This window comes from Protopterus annectens, chromosome 8.part0, assembly GCF_019279795.1.
Source record: "Protopterus annectens isolate FY-2018-M chromosome 8.part0, PAN1.0, whole genome shotgun sequence".
NCBI lineage: Eukaryota > Metazoa > Chordata > Ceratodontiformes > Protopteridae > Protopterus > Protopterus annectens.
The window spans coordinates 1,958,993,297-1,959,013,934 of NC_056741.1; the positions used below are offsets into that span (position 1 = coordinate 1,958,993,297).

General features: G+C 36.9%; 1 protein-coding gene across 1 annotated transcript in view; it reads right to left on the minus strand.

Annotated features, from left to right (window-relative positions):
• The window catches only part of LOC122809759 (histo-blood group ABO system transferase-like), a 407,052-nt gene that overhangs the window by 260,337 nt on the left and 126,077 nt on the right, over positions 1-20,638 (minus strand). The window contains exon 3 of the mRNA XM_044081483.1: positions 15,838-15,879. Coding sequence (XP_043937418.1) covers positions 15,838-15,879 — 42 coding nt within the window. The remainder of the gene's footprint in view (positions 1-15,837; positions 15,880-20,638) is intronic.

Below are 20,638 nucleotides of genomic sequence, written 5' to 3' on the forward strand. Positions count from 1 at the left end.
AAAAACTTTTCTTTTTGCTAATACCATGGAAGAATAGTCATTGTCAAAACGCACAGTTGTTTCATTAATCTTAACAGGAGCTTTAGCCCAAGCAGATTTAAGAACCATCTCTTTATCAAAAGATGATAGAAATCTAATTATAACTGATCTAGGATAGTTTTTGTTAGAGTTAGTATTAGCTATAGATCTATGTGCTCTTTCAATACCAAAAGAGAGTACTTCTGGTAAATCTAAAGTTTTAGGGAGCCATGTTGTTAAAAAAGAAGTAATATTGTTACCTTCAATATTTTCTGGCAGTCCAAAAATCCCAATATTATTGCGCCTAGATCTATTTTCCAGGTCATCCAGCTTTGTTTGTAAATGTGTATTTTGTTTCAGCAGAAACTCAATGTTGATTTCCTCTTCTTGTATTCTATTTTCCATGTCATTCACAGCTTCTTCTATGCCTGTCATCTGGATCTTCTGTTGTTGCAGGTCCATATGTAACAAGTCTATTTGTTTTGTAGTTTTTTCTATGAAAGTGTCTATTTTAGTATCCATTTTATCCATCTTAGCAGTAAGTTGCTGGACTATAATTATCAGAGACTGAAGTTCTTTCTTGATGCTGGAGTCTTGAGAATTTGTCTTACTGGAACTCATTTCAGACTGATAAACTGACAGGAAAATTTCCAAAGTAATTTCTGACAGGAATATTATTAAGATTTCCTTTCTTTTTTAGATATAGTTCAAGAACTATATAAAACAAACATATTTAGAAAGAAAATTACTTCAAAAATTAATTTTTTAAGTAATTAATTCCTGTCAATGTAATGAAATTGGTGGAGCTGAAGAAATCTGCTGCTATCCAGTGTTCATCCTTGGCCACGCCCCCCACTTCACTACTTTCTCATTACCATGTTTCTGAATTGGACACCATGCCATCACTCATACAAACACACACACACACACACGCACACACACACACACACACACACACACACACACACACACACACACACACACACACACACACACACACACACACACACACACACACACACACACACACACACTCATCTACTCATCCACAAACAAGCCCTCTCACTCACTCACACACATAGAAAGACATGAACATACACAAACAAACACATGCACACGCACATGCAAACATACATATATATACATACACACATGCATTTATTTAGACTGATTCATGCTGCTACAGGCATGCACTCACATACCCCCATGACTCTACTGAGTGTAAATGCATTTTGAGTACTCCCTTAGGACTGAATGGGCGACTAATGTCTTTTAACAGCAGTTTTCCCCCCAGAGTAAAATTTTACTCAGCCAAGTAATTCTCTGAAACACTGAGATGTGGAAATTTCTGGGGCATACTAAATTTTTAATTAGCATTAGCAACTACTTGCAATTATTGCATTATCATATTGCCTTACACGAGACTAATCTCTGCACTAAGGCTCACATAACAGAAAAAACATAGGAGGAAACTAATATAAGAATCTGAAAGGCTCATCATTACTGAGAAACCTTCCAAGATGAGGCTTCCACATCAGATTAAGCCTTTCTAAATCTCAGGATATATTCATTATCCAAGAAACATAAATATGGATCTCTGCCAATATATTTGGAAAATTTATAAGAAAAAAATAAATCATTGCCACATTTTTTCTGGTACCATTTAGGTTACTTTTTGTTCAAAAATGTTCTTTAAATTTGGGAATTTTTTATGTTCAAACATTTTGAGCATGTCCCAAGAACATCCAATAATCTGAACTGTCCCCAAGCACAAGCCTAGTTGCTGTTAATGACTGCTTTTATGGCCACAACATCCAAACTGAAGGGATGTCCATGGCACTAGTATAAGTAATATTTTGCTAGCATCAGACTGTATGAAATCTGAATGCATTGCTGATTCATATCATATATGTCTGTGTTCTATGAAATACCTAACTATTAATTTTAGTGTAGCTTATGCAGGTCCTGTTAACAAACATTTCAGATAATTGTTGACATTCCTCAATAAATTCCTTATTCCTTTGCAGTAATGTAGGAAACCATGATAAACTGTCCTTTTACGCTGTCATTTTAATGTAATTTGGCAGTTGTTAAGTTATCAAGAAGAATGCACACTAGTGTGCTTTCAACAAATGCTGGTACTGAAAACCTTAAAACATTTGCCCAGCTTGGTCACAATGTCTAAAATAGGAATGCTCACAGTGGAGGACTGTGCTTTGATCTTTAAATAGCTTTCATGTTTAAAATGTCTTGAAATCATTGGAACACTAATTCTGTGCCCTTCCTCAAAATAAAAAATGTCACTAGTGTACACTTCTAGAAAGAAAAATAACCTTAACAACAGGTTTATTTGGTAAATAAATGTGCTTTCCCAATTTGCCAGAACTAAGTTTGCAAAAGAGGAAGCTGCAGCTTCCCCCACTGCCACATGACTGACCTGTTGAGTAACTTATTGTGAAACAAAAATAAATTATTTCTTAACATGATTTCTTAAGATGATATTCAATAAAGGTCATATAAGGTTCATCTCCCTGATATTTCAGTTTGTCACTTCTGTGAAAATTTCTCTGATTGAATCAAGCACTATTGCTTGTGGAATGCAGGAGTATAAAACTTAATTGTTTTTGGTGGCCAGTAATATATTTTCATTTTGATTACTGTCTTAACTTGTCCAATAAGAAAAGAAAATGCCAAGAACTGTTCAAATTTGAGTTTTGTGCCACTATATTAATTTTGCTATCTACAAATAGTGCAAGTGGTTCCATTTTGGGACGCCTACTAGACATATTTGGCCAATTGTGTGTACCTTGAGAATTCCAGAGAATACTCATATTTTAAATTTATCTATGTGGAAAAATCATAAATATTTCTTTATTAATACATCCAGCTGCAAACATTTCAAAGACTGTCCTTGTAGTCTGTGTCATATAGGTTTTGTGCTAGGCTTTCTGTGCTCTCAGAGACCGGGGCTGCCTCTTTCGTCTTATATCAAATAGTGTAGCTAATACTGCAACAAGATATCTAAATTTACATCAGGTAATAAACCAAACTAAATGATCAGATAGGTTCATTACTTTACATTTCCCCTTGTTGTAGAATAGACACACCTTACATGTCAAGCAATGTGACTCCATGTCGGCCTTCAAATATAGCTTAGACAAATGGAAGGTACCCTAAAATACAGTTTGGGACCTACACGCCTCTCCCGCCTTGAAAAGGATGGTAGGGCCAGTTTGTGGTTATTAGCAAGGTATGAGTGGCCTGTGGTTAAATGGCCTTCTGTTTCCTATGATTCTTCAAATGAGGCATGGAAAGGTGTTCTGTAAGGGCTGTATCATGCAGCAGTAATCTCAGATTAAGCTTTCTAGTATAATTTGTTTTCTGTGTAAATTGTACTCTTCTGCTTACCATCACACCTCCTTAAAGAGACATAATTGTTCATTCCCTTACTCAGGAATTTCATCTGGAATGAGGGTTAAATGGTCCAGAAGGAGAAATAATGAGGGTAGCCATGATGATGCTTTATGACGTCATGAGTATCCTGGCAATAAGGGTATCTGTAATGCCTTAAGGCTACATGAAGGTTTTCTACATGCCCACACTGAAGGCCACCACCATGTAGTCACTCTGTGAATGAAACAATTGTCCACAGGCCACATATAATCTACACTGCTACCCCATGCACTGAAAGGCTGTAAAAGTGCATGGCTGGTTTCATACACCCCCCCCCCATGGTGGGCATACCCCTCCTCCTCTGTCAGCTTTGTCAGGCTTCTGAGCCACTATTAAAACTTGGGTTCTGTAGGCCATATGACTTTATCCCTCTATGCTACCAGAGCTTGCATTTTTTATGTAAAGTTTAACAATAAAATAATGATAGTCATTTTGGGATTTTACATGGCACAAATATCCATTCTGGTGTATTCAGTTGCTCATTTGTAAGCAGTATTTCAGTTCTTGCTGAAGTGTCTCATCCTGGTTTGTAACCACTCTTGGAGACAGTGCTTTCAAACTGACTTAGTGCTGCATCAGAACTCAAAGACTGGTTAGTCGGTCTGCATGTTTTAGTATACTATATGCATTTTGTTCTATGTCTGTTTCATCCATTTTTTTTTCATTTTTGAATCACTTGTTTTTGTCTCTTCCACTTTGTCAGACAGGGAGCCATTAACTGTTTATTCATTCTGCTTTATACCACTGTTGATATTTATATTCATAAATGGACAATGTTTTGGATACATGAGATAAAATGTATGTATGTGTATATGTATTTATTTATTGATTAATTGATTGTTTTTGCTGTTACGGGCTGCACATTAATGTATGTATGTATATATTTATTGATTGATTGGTTGAGTTTTGCTGTCAAAGGCTACACATTTTAATTTCTTGTCTAGTTCTGACTCTTCCTTTTGTAAAGTTGTTTCAAATAGCCCTATGCTCCCTTTAAGTGCCTATAAATTTGATTTTCTGTGTTACATCTAAAGGTACAATGTAATTACAATAGCTTGTACATTTCTGCATGAATCCCATTACCTCAATTCATAAAAGCTATAAATATATGTACACAAAGTGGCCAGAAATTTGTGGAAGCATGACAACACTACAATCATTCTCACGAGGCATTACCCCCTCAGTCTCTAGAAGCCCACCACTCCCCCTTGCACATATATTCTGATTCAATGAATGCACCAGCATGGAGAAAGACCCTTTGACTCCACAGAAGATTTAACTGTCTGTGTTTGAACTTTTGTACATCAGTATAACAAGCAAACCAACAATTGCTGAGGAAACAAGAACTTGAACAAATACAGCTCAAGCAACCTTGTGCAAGTTGAACTTAAGAAATTCATAGTTGTGTCTTTCAACTTTTCCCGTTTAGCGGTCGCCACAGCGGAACTCTGGTCCGCTAATGATTGGTATGATTTTTACGTGCTGAGTTACCAGCCCTGACGCATAACCTTCAACGAAGGTACGCCCATTCATGCATGTCTTCACGCAGAAGATACTCTAGCTGAGAATCGAACCGGACAGCGTCTTGCTGTGAGGCGACAACAAAGTCATAGCAAACCTTTTAAATGTTTCAGCCCCTTTAAACTCCTGTCCTTGTTGAATCCAAAAGAATAAGTGGTTCCAATGGTACATATTTATGAGGACCAGAAACCTGACACCAGCATCAGTGTTATAAGAATAATGTAAGAATGGCATCTTTGGTGTTTGATAAAAATATATTCCTTGTTCTAACTGTGCTGGTTGCAAATATACCTAGTGGATGTATTTTAACATTAGTGTTTGGCACATGTTTTAGGCTGAATTATCTCTCAGGTATCCATACATGTTTTAAAGTTAAATGGGATGAGATTTTCATCATTTATATGTTCATCATATTGATCAGTGCTGCAGTAGCCTTAGCTATATGGGTTATATCCTTCCAAGAGTATAACAGTTAGCCAACTTTCAAAGCTTCAGGGCACCTTCCATGCATTCAAAACATTATGCAGCTCAAGCAGAGCTGCCTAAAAAGACAGGATTGAGCACCAAGCCCTTCAGAGCTATTTCTAGAATGGACTGTTGGTCAGTGGGATAACACCAAAGTTTCTCAGTCCATCAGAAAATACTATGAGCTGGTACAAAAGACATTTCCAGAGCCTGCAGCCATTCCACCAGTTTTATCTGTCTTCCAGGATGTGCATGTTATTGCCTATAATTTTATGGACATTCAGACAGCTACTTCTAAAAAGTCAGAGAGGATGTATAAAGTTACTCAGCCTTGTAAGTATTTATACACTCTTTCTAAACCTGATCAAGCAACTATAGCTTTATTTAATCCTTCTACTGCTAAATACTTGGGTAATTCCAATCGTACTATTTCTGATAAGAATGCGAAGATTATAGACAAGTATGGGAAAAGAGTATATGCTTCTGTGACTTTGATTTTCGGAGTTTTAAATTTTCAGGCTCATATGCTAAGGCGTGTCCTGAGTAAATTTGAAAGTATAAGGAATGTTATGTCTGCAGTTTTTTTCTTGTGAGGAAAAAAATCTGCTTTAAGTAATTTAAATTTATTCTATTATTCAAGTCACCATTCATTGTATATAGTGTGGACATTACTCTATTGATGCTTCTTCAAGGGTTATGTTCACTGGTGCTATTTTGAGGAATTTTGCATGGCTGCTTTCTCAAAACCACCCAGATGATGTTAAAAATGAGATTATAAATTCTCATTTGGATAGAGATTTAGGCTTTTGCCCTTTCTACTGCAGAAGTGATCAAAAGTGTGATGAAAGGGGTAGGCTGATAGAGGGAACCTCTAAGACTTTTCAGCTCTCCATTTCCAAATGTTCCAAGGGATTCTGTAACTTTTCATCCAGTTTGGGTAAGAAACAAAATAATCAGTCTCAACAAAATCCAAGTAAAGAAATATTCAACAAGAAATGGCAAGGGAGTTCCAAGAAGAATTCTGAAAATTCCTAAAACCACAGACAGTCCAGTAAGTCAGAAAGACTATTTAAAAGAATTTTCCCCCTCCCCGACATCCCAATCTGTCTTCCAGAAAATCTGAATCCCCTCTTTTCTCTTTGGAAATATATAATTTCACACCAGTGATGCTGAAGAGCATTCATCAAGCTTACAGATGGCAATGGAAGGAATTTCCTCCTTTCCATTGGGTAATTCCTCAGCCTCAAGAGCAGACTCCTTTATTTCTACCTGTCTTTCATCACGTTATCCCAGGGAGTAATAGAACCAATTCCCCCTTCCCAGGTGGGAAGGGGTTTTATTCAGTGATGTTTTAGCACCAAGGAAAGAAAATTCTAGATGACCAGTTCTAGATCTTTCTTTCCTAAACCTGTTTGTGATAGAGCCCATATTCAAATTGATGTCACTTCAGAACCTATTTCCTCTTTTTCCTCATTCAAGTTTCCTGGTAGCATTAGCTTTAAAAGATGCTTGTCATCACATACCTATTCATCCAGATTTCAGATAATTTTTAAGGTTTTATGTGTCTATATCACATTATCTGTTTTCTGCCTTAACCTTTGGACTACCTACTGCACCAAGAATGTTCACAAAGAATTTAGCTCCAGTTATAGCTCATTGCAGGCTACAAGATATCCACATTTTACGATACTTAAATGACAAGCTTATCTTTGCAGAGACCTTTTGAAAGTGTCAGGGATCTCTGTCTCAGGTGAGAGAACTATTACACCAGATGGGATTCCAAGAGAACATTCAAAAGTCTTTTTTGACTCTTCACAGGGTTGTGATTCTGGGATGTCATCTAGACACTACAGTTTAAAGAGCTCTGCTTCCACAGGAAAACATAGATCTATATCTGCATCTATATCTAAGGTTTTCCACTCAGACTTCAGTCTCTGTGAGGGAATACCTCAGGATTTTGGGTCTCATGACTTCTATAATTCTCATGATGCCCTGGAAAGTCTCCATATGAGAAAGATACAGTAGTATCTGAAGTCTCTTTGGTCTCAGCACTGACATCCTTTGTCTTTTCAATCCTCAGTATTGGGGTATGTCAGAAGAGAAATCACTTGGTGGGGTAAACAGATATCCCTAAATCCAAGTCTCTCCTTCTCACTCCCTGTTCTGAAGCAGTCACCACAGATGCCTCGAACTTTGCTTGGAGAGCAGTTTCGGGATGCATAAAAGTGCAAGGTGTGTGGGGCAAGGTGTGTGGGACACCGAGGACAGATGCAAACAGATAAATATAAAAGTAATGCTTGTTGTAATCAAAGCACTCAACTCCCAAAATCATCTTTGGTCCCCAGGGTCTCTTCACGTAGTTACAGACAATACCACAGTTATATGGTACATCAGCAAGCAAGGGGGAACCAGGTGCACCAGCTGTGCAGGCAAGCCATGTTAGCTTGGGATATACCTTCATAGCATAGTCTCAAACTACAGGCATCCTGCATTCTTTCAAGGCAAAACTTTGTGGCTGATAAGCTGAGCAGGAGAAGGGCAGACAATTATGAATGATAATTAGATCAGGGAGTCTTCCAAGATTTGGTCTAATTGTGCAAAGTTCATTAAGTAGACCTCTTTGCCTCATCACTGAACAATCAGCTGGCAAAATTCTACTCCAGGCAAGAAGGCCTGGAAGACAGATGCCTTTCCATTTCTTTTCACAGGAATGTTCCTGTATGCTTTTACACCCTTTCCACTAATATCCAGGGTACGTCTGAAGATTCTGAGGGAATCCCCAAGATCAATGTGGTGACTACCTTCTGGCCCAGCTAACAATGGTTCTCTCTTCTTTTAGAAATGGCCAGGGGCAATTACCACAAGCTTCACCACAGACAGAATCTTTTCACCCAAGAACAGAAGTGTCTGATACACCTCAACAACAATCAACTTCAACTTGCTGCCTGGATGATAGGATCTTAATTCCTTTTAGGCACCTAATTACTGAGGACCTAGGGCAGGTACTAATGAAGGCAAGAAAACCAGCTACTAGAAAAATCATATATTAGCAAATGGAAAAGGATTTCTAGTTAATGTCAACAACATAACCAGCACAATTAAGGAGTAGTTGTTCTTTAGTTTTACAATATTTTTGTAAGTGACTGTCCCATGGCCTTTCTATATTAACGTTCATATACCAGCCTTTCAGTATGTCTGCCTATGGATCCACATCTTTCAATGCAGTCTCATGTCAACATTTTTTTGAAAGTGGTTTTGAATAATGGGGCTCCAACAAAACTGGTGGCCCCTCATTGGCATCTTAATTTTGTGTCACAGAAGCTAACACTTGCTCCATTTGGACCAGCTATCCTTGCTGACATGAGGGTCTTAACATGGAAAATAGTTTACATACTGCACTGACCTCTACAAGAAGAGTGTCTGAGCTGCAAGCTCTTAAAATGACTCGATCCTACCTCATTTTCCACTGGGAGAGGGTTTCTTTAAGAACTAATCTTTCGTTTATACCTAAAGTGGTATCTGAGTTTACCTTAAGCCAAACTATCTGTCTCCTCATTTTCTTTCATTAACCCAAAAGTGAAGGAGAAAGGATACTTCATACCTTGGATGTCCAAAGACAACTCAGGTACTGTCATGTCAGAACTAAATCTTTCAGATTTTTAAAATCTTCATATCAATTGTTCATTTGTTGTGAACATAAACGTAAGGGACAACTTGTGTCAAAACAGATATTTCAAAAATATCCATTTTGTTCCATATAATCTTTTTTATCTGTCTGGCATTTTTTTCTGAGTCTCTTGTTCTCCACTGTTTATTCTTTGAAAAACTATCTGTTGGGTATCCTCATCCACCAATGTAATAACATTATGTTTTGACATCTTTTCCCTTAACTGAAAACTTATTGTAATAGCAAGCAAACACACACACACACACACACACACACACACACACACACACACACACACACACACACACACACACACACACACACACACACACACACACACACACACTCACAAAATACACAGTTCTTAACCAGTCTTTGGTCAATTGGTGCCCTAGATAAAAGAGCTCAACAGCGCCCCCACCACCACCACCTGGTACCCCCATCCAGGTCTACCTACACCATCCAGATTACTGTAAAAGTACCCCTGCTACAGGAGCACCCTAGGCAGCCGCCTAGTTGGCCTATGCCTAAGGCCAGCTATGATTCTTCAACACAAATATTACCCCATGCTAGGAAATTACATTTAAAAGTTTTTTTCTAATGTTGTAATCTCATTGGGGATATCATGTTGCTCTGGAACATCAGGAGGCCTCATTATGTCATTGTAGCTACCTCTAAAAATGGATTATTAGGTCTACTAATATAAAACATGATCTCTTTAGTCATTCCAGGTCCATTCTGACCAATGGTAGCATTAATTGCAGGACCAGCTGTACTTGTTCCAGGCTGTTGCAACCACCAGGTCTGAGACTTTTGTATTAATTACCAGTAGTGTATTATAAAGTTAGCTTAGGCTGCGGCAAAAGGAGGTACTGCCAGTACAGCTAGCTGGGATTTTGTAAATAATTATATGTCATTGGTGACTACTGAAATGATTTATATAAGATGCTCATGTTACAAGTGTGTTAGAACTGTATCTCATGTGTATATTAAACTGCTCTGCACAGATGTTTGTGCTGAAAAGATATTTTGTAAAGTGCTTGGGCTTAGAATGTATCCACAGTGTGCCCCACTGGAAGAAAACAGAAATGTACCTGCACTATTGTAACTATTTAAATGTATATGCTTAAAAGAAGAAACTGGAGAGATAACCTCAGTCCAGCAAACTTTAGGAAAAAAATATTTCAAATTAAATGACTTTATAGGCTACATCATAAAGATGTTTCAATGCAGCTACAGATACCGACTCTGTGCTGGAAACTTTTTGTATTGTCCTTGGAGTGAACTAATTGCTGCTTTGAAGCATGAAGGAATACATTTGTTTTACGACTTCCAGCATCTGCCAAAGACCTAAGGAAAAGCCCTTGTCTGTATATTTTTAAAAGTAGATGCAAATGCTGCCAGCTTCTAGCAATGGGGGGTTTTGGCCTGGAAAACAGGAGTCAGATGACCAGAAATGATGTCATTCTGCAAGCTATCCCAGCAGTAATATTTTAGATATTAATTTGAGAAGTCTCTTAATGAGATAGAGCATTCTGTATTCGGTCTTGCACTTGACAAAAGCCATTCACCGCATCTGCCTTGCTCTAATAGTAAGTTACTAGGGAATAGTATAATTCTCTTAGATTCAGTCAGGAATATAGTAAAGCTTAGTTTAGATGTTTTTCTTTATTTGTGTGAGCCTGTACAGCAATGTTATTTTAAATATTACCCGTGGTTTTGAACTGTGAATATATGTTAAGTATTGTCTTGTTCTTTTACTATTTATTATTAAATATATTTAAACCTTTCATTGTGGCTGATCTGTGTAGTGATATTTAAGTTTTGAGAGTACCTCCATGTTTATTTGGTGACATTGTGTGGACTACTCCTATAGCCTTGCTCTTGGTCATACTACCATTTGTGTTAATATTAATATTACACAGTAAGATTGCAAATCATTTGTTCAGGGCCTTAAAGTAGCTGATAAGGAGTGACTGGTTGCAGTGATAATTTCCTTATAGTCTGGGAAGAAGGGGGCATAGCTAGTAAACCTGTGCCAGCCTTTCACAAGTCCGTGTGTGTATAAAACAAATCTCCAAGAGTGTGTGTGTGTCAGCTACTTGGGCAGGGTCATGATGCACTTTTTCAAAAGTGTGTGTGTCTGTCAGCTACTTGGGCAGGGACACGAAGCACTGGTTGGGCAGAGAGAGCATTGAAGGACTTGGCTTGAAACCCTGGCTGTGCCAGCAGGGAGTCTTACTGGGGATCTGACAAGGGCACCGGAACCATAGGAGTAGGGAGTGCCCCCCCCCCCCACACACACACACACTTTTACAGCTGCAATTATCTAGAACCACTCCAAAACTCCATGGTGGCAGTGTTTTCTTTAAGGAAGACCCTTGCACACATCACACATCAACGCAGAGTTACACTCAGTCCACACTTATGCGCATAATTTAAATTAGCTGTTCCATTGAGCAAGTATTATAGGTACAGCTTTTAAGGAGTGCTATACTGCCCCCAAGTGTTTTTGCTGATCATTGCTACCAAACTCATGCTTCTAGGTGAGGAGAGTTTTGTTGTTGCCTGAGTGTTCTTTGCTTTATTATTGCTGAAGAGGAGTTTTGCTGGTTCTTCTCATGTGTGAGTGTGTGTGTGTGTGTGTGTGTGTGTGTGTATGTGTGTGTGTGTGTGTGTGTGTGTGTGTGTGTGTGTGTGTGTGTGTGTGTGTGCGTGTGTGTGTGTGTGCGTGTGTTTGTGTGTGTATACTTGGTGGTTAGTGTTATTCAGGCTCAAATCCAAGTCCTTAGGTACAGGAGACAAGAGCCTGAATTCTCTACCCACATCACCACTTGTGATTGAAGGAGTTGGGTCCATAGCTCTCAACTGTCCATTTTTTTCACATAATATCTGGCTCATACTTTTGATATGTTACTCTTAAAATTTGTGGTTTTCTAGCAAATTGGTGAGAACTGAATTCACTAAATAATGATAGCCCTTTAAATTTTAGTCTTCCTATCTTTCAGGAAACACGTGGTAACACATAACATTTTATTTTACTAGCTTTGTAAGATTATACAAGCAATGTTTAAAATGTGTAATTAGTTTCAGGCCTTTGCCCCCCCCCCCAATAACTGTTGGCTTTTTCCAGATATTTTGTGCTGCAAAGTTTAGAGATTTAGTTGAGTGTCAAGTGGATTTTACAAGGAGCTGGGAGTTTCAGGGAAAGAGAACTTTTGTGCTGCTTATGCCAAGTCTGTTTGCATTGTTAGTATCACAACAGGTAGCACACTTCCTTTAGATGCAGAAGGCTGCGAGTTCTACTCCCACAGTATGCAGATGGATCGCTGATACTGTACTGTGTTGCACTTTAAAGGGGTGGATGCTGCCATCCTGTGAATGTCCTCCTTTGGGGGAGTTACCTCGTAACTATGAACCTGTTATCAGTTTACCATCCATTCCCTATTGCAACATTACTAGATGATCATTTTTTTAATGTAACATAGGCAATTTATTCTTCAAGGGCTTCAGGCACTTTCTTTGTAGATTAAACAATGAAATATAAAGTTGTTTGCTAGCAGCAACCTCTTTATTAGTTACAGAGCCCTTAAATGTGGAATTATTTAGATGACTTTTACTTCTGCAGAGAATTGGCATATTTACTGATATTGGTGGATTGTAATGACAGAAGTTTGAGTGGCCCTTTATGGTTGAAATTTTCTGAAATGGGTAGTTTTGTCATTATTGATTCATAGATTTTATTTCATTGCTTCAAAGCTACAAGTTTAAAACACATTCTAACATGTGGTGCTGTATTATACAAGGAGTATAATTTCATACAATCAGGAAGGTGAAACAAAGAACACATACATGTATGCATGGCCCTAAAAATGTGTAAGGAGCCTATGGTTTAAAAACAGTCCAGGGGTAAGCTTAGTCCTCCACTGGCCAGATGCAAAATGAATGTGGGTTTTCATGCCATTTCAATGAACGTGAGGTTCAAGGGCAGAGAAATTTACTCCTCATGCTAAATCTGTTTTCAGTGAGAGAATATATTGTTTGTTTAGCAAATGGCTCTGTGTTTGTGAGCTTTTATTTCAATTTCTGGAATCATCGTAGAAGTAAATAAGAAAACAGTATGCACGCTGACAGATTTGAACAGTGTTTATGGTAACTGAGGAGAAAAAGCCAAGTACTGAAACACTGGAGTGGTTGAGAAGGGTGCTGCTGCTGCTGGAGCGGTAGGGTGTTACTGCAGGATGGGGTGCTTGGGGGGCCCACTCTATTACCCTGCCTAGAGCCCCATTTAACCATGATCCAGCTCGGGTATTTTGCACTATTTACTATAAATGATCAGAAGTTGGAATGAAACAATGAAGTGTCCGTTGTAAAAAAATAATAAGCACTTTCATTGTGTGTTTGACAGAAAAGGAAAGAAAGTGCTTATTTTTTACAGCTGACACTTTGTTGTTTCATTCCAACTTCTGCTAGTTTATGTTTTTCATTGTTATTTAATAATTAATAATTAATAGTCATGTTGTTGAACATGTCAGTGCAGTTCTGTGGATTGTGGACCTTAAATGAAGTGGCAGCAGCCCACTCGGGTACACTCTGGGCAGCCATTTATGAAGTAACAGCAGTAAAAATAATGACGATGATGATGGTGATAAAATAAGACTTGATACAAGCAAGAAACTGAAATAATGTTGCTGTTACTGTGTTTTTAGAAGTTAATACAGTTTCTTCCTTGCCTAAACTCATTTGTTTTTCATTAATGCATGTTGGCCCCAATTTTGTTAAATTGTTTCTATCATGACTAAAAATCTATTTAAAAGAACAATAAAAATACGGTGTGATTTTTATTCTACTTATAAAAGTTATTAAAGCTTCTTGCCTGACTTTAAGCCTTCAGTTAGTTTATTTATTATTATTGTTATTTTTCAAGTTGCCCAGTTTTTGTTGCACTTTTTTTATTTAATTGAACAAATAAAAAAATGCAACAGGTCAAGCTTGAAAGTGGCAAGCAGCTTTTGCTTACAGTTCTTATTTAAACTTCAAAGCCTCATAGCTCAAGGGATATAGCCAAAAACTTAATGGGCTGGGATAAAGTTCAAAGGTCCAGAATCAGGGACAGATTTTAAATAAAACATTGTTCTTGTATGCTTTGTTGCTAGAATAATAGGTTTTAATTTACTGAAGGATATGAAGTCCAGAAGTCTGAAACTTGTGTCTATCATTATTTAAGTTTTGCAATCCTTATAAATTTTCCACAAAATCACACATATGAGGAACAGAACAAAACTATGACACAAAAGCAGGGGCAGTTAAAATATATGCTCTGATCTCTCAACCTCTTAGGGCAAGAATTGGGAGAAACTATGAAAGGCTCAAAATCATGGGCAAATTTTAACCTTTACTCTTGTCAACAAAGCAATGGACGAAGGTAAAACAGTTCACACCGCATTACCTTGACCTGGCCAAGCCTTTTGACACAATCCCCTACTCACGTGTAGTACAAAAGATGAATAATCTATGAGCAAACACTTACATCACCAGCTGGATTGCCAACTTGCTCACAAGATGCAGTAGATCAAAATAAGGGAAGAGACCAGTCATCAATGGAGTCCTCCAGGCTTCAGTGCTGAGAATTTTTCTGTTTGGCATATACATCTCGTAAGTAAAAGGAAATATCAAAGGGCTTGGCCGACGATCTGTCTTTCTGTACCTACAGACATCTATCAGCTGCTAAAACAAATACCTAACATATTACAAAGAGAATAACACTTTTTAAGTCACACAATTAAACAAGAAAACAGAGGCCATGTCCAAACAACATTATCCTGTAAGTCCTGAAATGTAACCATGGATAAGAAAAATATCCTAATATTGTAAATAGTTTCAATGTTTATAAATTAACTCATTCCTGTAATTAAACATTAAAGAATAAACAGAAGGCAGAGCAGTAACAATTTTATCTTAAATGTGTGGAAGTCAAGTAACAGCTGATTAAAAGGAAAATAAAAAACTGCTAACATTTAAATCACTTTCAAGAGTTGGGCACTGATTCCTAGGAAAAAAGAAAATAGTTGACTTTGCTGCATAAGAAAATTCATACAATACTCATTGTTCATTGTGTAAAATACATGTATTGGTAGAAAAGTTTATTTAAGTAAAAACCTGCTTTGCAGAAGTAAGCCAACTCCCCCTTTATGCTATAAAATGCATATGAGAATCTGTAAAAAGTATTACCCTTTAGGTAAGGGACTCTTGATTTATAAATTGCTGTATTGGTCAGTGTAGTTTCCAGTTTAGAAGCTAGATTTGAGGAACATCATATAATCTGATACTGGGATTACATGCACCCCCTGCATACAATAAGCTTAATAACTAAATGTGTTAGTGTTGATTCAGTTTTGGAAAGCTAAGGATATCAAAAGTAGCCAAAGCACAACACTCATTATGCACACTTAGGTTAGTTTTAAGTAAGAAATAACAAAGGGAGGAAAAAAAGAGAAGTTTTAAAAGCTAGTTAATGAAGTGAATATCTCAGTTCTAAATTGAGTACAAAATCCAGTAAAGTGAGGGAAATCAAAAACTGAGTGATTTCTTTCACAAATATGAGCTTTAGAAATTGAGGGGTGGGGGAATTTTGGTATTGTACCAAAGGAAAAGAAAATGCATACAGAAATGTTAATACAATAATGATAAATTAAATGGAAAAAAATACTTACCAAAGAAAGGGTTTTCTGAATACTTGAATGGCATGATGATTCCTGAAAAGAAGAAGGACATATATTGGAACATTGAAAAAAGAATACTATAATTTGCTAAATTATGAAAGTTAAAATTGTAATAAGAGTATAGATAATACAACAAAAAGTGTTAAATAATATATTAAATGTACATTTTCTGAGCCTTAGTCACTTATTTTAGAACAGATTGCTTCTTTTTTTGGTCTTCATTTTAGCAACATCAATCTCTTATATTAATAACATGTTTAAAGTGTGATCATAACACTTATTTGCAATAAACATATTTCTAAATTCATTAATATATTTTAAAATGAAACAAGCTATCAACATTTAAGTTACTTTCAAAGGGTGGACATAGATTCCTAGAAAAAAATATTTGATTATGTTGTATAAGACAATTTATGTAATTACAATTGTTGTACTGTGTAAAATACATTTATTCAAAGAACAAGGCAGGAAACCACTGGATAAACACTTTATATAAGTAAAGCTTTCGGATACAATCCTTTCTCAATACAAAACAATGCATAGAACCAGCTCTTTATATATAGGTCCAAATATATCACATGACATGCAGCCAAAATCACATGATATGTCATCCAAATCACAAAAAACATTTTTAAAGAAACATTTTTAAAAAAAATTTTTTTAAAACTTGATACAAAAACTTGAAATACTTTAATAAAACTTTAAAAAATATATATTTAGATAAAACTTCAGGCTAAGAGAGATTAGCTCTACTTAATTTAACTAAAATAGGTTTGAGACTGACTTGGCTATTCAAGCCTGGTTTTGAATCACTCATAAGTCTCAAGATCCATTCATATTCTTTAATTTCTAAGTGATTATTTAGGTCCCTCCCTAGGTGTAGGTGTAACGTGGTCAATAATTCTAAACCTAAAAAAATGCTGCTGACCAAATTCCTCTATATGTTTAAATAGTGCATTCCTGTCATAGCATCTCCTAATTTCTGACTTATGTTCAGTCATCCTGTCCTTTAGCCTGCGGGTAGTTTTGCCTACATAGAAAGCATTACATGCCTGGCAGGTAGCCAAGTAAACCATATGGGTAGTAATACATGTACCTGCTACTCTAAAACTAAATGTCCTACTATTGATAGGATGCACAAACGTATCATTTTCTGTACTACAAATGTCATCACAACAAGAACAGTTGTGACATTTGTGAGTACCATATTTCACTATAGTAGATACAGGTGTAGTCCTCTCAAAATCCTTGTAGCATAGTGAACTCTTAAGGGTTCTCATGTTCTTATAAGAGAAATTGGGTTTAGGTCCCAATAAACTTCTTAGTTCATCTGATGCCATCAAGATGACCCAATTATCAGATATAATTTTTCTAACAGCGGGTGTCCTTAAATTATATGTAGTTACATATCTAATAGGTGCTACAGATGTTTGTTTGCACCTAAAGTCAATACTAACAACATCCTCATACAAAACTGGTTTAAATAAAGTCCGCCTATCTTCCCTGATCTTAATGACCTGTTCATAAAGTAGAGATCTATCATACCCACTAAGCAAGAAATCATTAACCATCTCATTTAATTGTACTTCGAAGCAGTCATCATCGGTATTAAGCCTACTGAGTCTGCAGAATTGAGATTTAACAGTACTTTTAAATATGTGAGGTGCATGCATGCTTGTGGCATAAGTGTATCTACCTGAACAAACTTCTTTCCTAAAGATACTAGTTTGTAGTGTATCTCCAGCAAGATCTAACTTCAAATCCAAAAATGTAATAGAAGTTTCAGATACTGTCATCTTAAACTTTAGAAAAGTAGATGCAGAGTTTAGATATTCTAGAAATTTTTCAAGATCCTCATGGCTACCTTTCCAAAGTAGGAGGCAGTCATCTACAAAGCGTTGAAAAAATGTGATATTACTTTTAAATGGGTTCCCATCACCAAACAAACGCGCTCTTTCCCACTGATAGAGTATCAGGTTGGCATAAGTATTGGCTACAGAGGTACCCATAGCCACCCCTGTAAGTTGTTGATATGTGGAGCCATTAAAAAGGAAGATGTTGTTTTTCAATGTAACATCCATAAGGCTGCAGATAATTTCAACTTTGTTGGGATTATCCCATGTATGTGTCCACAACAATTCTCTTAAAAGCTCCAGGCCTATATCATTAGGAATAACGGTGAAGAGTGATACAATGTCCAAAGAAACTAAAAGATACTTATTGTTAACTAAAGAAGCTTTTTCTTTATCCATCCATCCCCTTAATTTCTGTAATAAATCAAAGCTATCTTTAATGATAGAATCACATTTAGCCAGGTATGGAAGCAGTTGCCCATGTAGATAAATCGAGATGGGTTCTGTAACCCAACCTGCACCAGAGACAATAGGTCTCATAGGTGGATCTAGCTTAGATTTATGAATTTTGGGGAGACCATAGAGATGTGGTACAACTGGACAAGTAACAGTGAGATAATTAAATAACTCAAGATCTATATCACCACTCAATTGCAAATCATACACAACCATGTTTACATATGCAACACTTTTTTCACATCCAAACTGGTAATGCATTTAAAAGCTTTAGTGTCTTGTAGTAACTTAAACATAGAATCCATATAATCAACTCGGTTCATAAGAACCACAGCACCTCCTTTATCAGCCTGTTTTATAATTATATCTTTACAGGACTGTAAGCTCTTCAAAGCCTTAAATTCACCATAATTTAAATTAAATCTTTTTCTTTCTGGTAGATGGATTAAATAACTGCCTGATATGAATTTCACAAATATCATGAAATGCTTTAACCACTGGAGTACTGGTGGGTACAAGCGTACGCCGTTTGTTACCCCAGTAGCTTCAGAACCACCAAATAGCAGTTTTAAATTTAAAAGTCTGGAGAAGATTTTAAATCAGTTAATGCTGATACTAAATTTTCTTCACAGCAAGGGATGAAATCCAGGCGCTTTGAAAACAATGAATAATGAGTGTCAGCTAACTCTATCGCTGATAGATGCAACGTGCCTCGGATAACTTCCGGCTCTGTTTCCCCAGTCCTAAAGGGCTCTCACTTTTCTTTTATTAGACATACCTGACTGCAGCACCAGGGAACCTCTGTGCTGCAATATACGTTTAACTGTCTCTGGGCTCTAACTGGAAGCGCTTATTAGAAAAGTTCGTAAAGTTAAGTGTTGACTGCTGTGTTTTCTTCATAGAGCGTTCTGAACGCCATCAATCGATTGGCACGTAGCACTTCTTCCCTCAGTACTGGTTTCCATATTTACTTGACGTACGACGTCTGGACCAAACTATTAGCTTCCAGGGACAGGGCGTTCTTCACGAGTGAGACAGACGAGCCAGCTGCATTAGGTGCAATTTGATGAAAATCATCTAAAGTATCAAGGGTATTTTTATTCAGTGTCTTAGGTTGGACATTAGTTTTAATAACAACGTTCTCCTTAGGCCAAGAGAAGATATTACCCTTATTAAAATTGTTTATATCGTGCCACAGCTTTCGCTTCTTGGTCGCTTCCATCCTTCCATCAAGTGTGTGTATTCTTTCCATCATACGCTGATAGTCATCCGACATGGCAGTAAACACAGGCATGTTAAGTAGAGTACTTTCAAGGGTAAAAATCTCCTTTTTAAGATCCTCTTCGACTTTGGTGAAAAAGTCATTCATCAAACACATATAATCAATACTGAGTTTGATATTCAGCTGCTGCCATCTCTTTAACAAATCAGGGTAAGCGTTCCCATACGAGGGCATTTTTAAAATTCTGAGCCCCCTGGGAACAATACCCTTGTCAATGTATGCTAAAAAGCTAAAGCGCTGCCACTGCAGACGCTTAAAAGTATGTAATTTTCTTTCTAGCATTTGCAAAGTCTTAGTATATTCCACAGTACCTTCTGTATTTGAAGTTGTAGAGTCCATATTTGCAGAATTAAAGGGCTCAATGTAGCCCAATAAGGGATTCTTCTCTATGTTAATAAGAGACTTAAGAGAGCTTGTTGGAGCTGCCATGATAGCTAGTAGGCTGCAAAGTAGACCTTAACACAGTCTCCCAACGGCAGGACAAGGAATCGAAGAAAATAAACGCCAGGAACCAAAATGCAAAGAACAAGGCAGGAAACCACTGGATAAACACTTTATATAAGTAAAGCTTTCGGATACAATCCTTTCTCAATACAAAACAATGCATAGAACCAGCTCTTTATATATAGGTCCAAATATATCACATGACATGCAGCCAAAATCACATGATATGTCATCCAAATCACAAAAACATTTTTAAAGAAACATTTAAAAAAAAACTTTTTTTAAAACTTGATACAAAAACTTGAAATACTTTAATAAAACTTTAAAATATATATATATTTAGATAAAACTTCAGGCTAAGAGAGATTAGCTCTACTTAATTTAACTAAAATAGGTTTGAGACTGACTTGGCTATTCAAGCCTGGTTTTGAATCACTCATAAGTCTCAAGATCCATTCATATTCTTTAATTTCTAAGTGATTATTTAGGTCCCCTCCCCTAGGTGTAGGTGTAACGTGGTCAATCATTCTAAACCTAAAAAAATGCTGCTGACCAAATTCCTCTATATGTTTAAATAGTGCATTCCTGTCATAGCATCTCCTAATTTCTGACTTATGTTCAGTCATCCTGTCCTTTAGCCTGCGGGTAGTTTTGCCTACATAGAAAGCATTACATGCCTGGCAGGTAGCCAAGTAAACCACATGGGTAGTAATACATGTACCTGCTACTCTAAAACTAAATGTCCTACCATTGATAG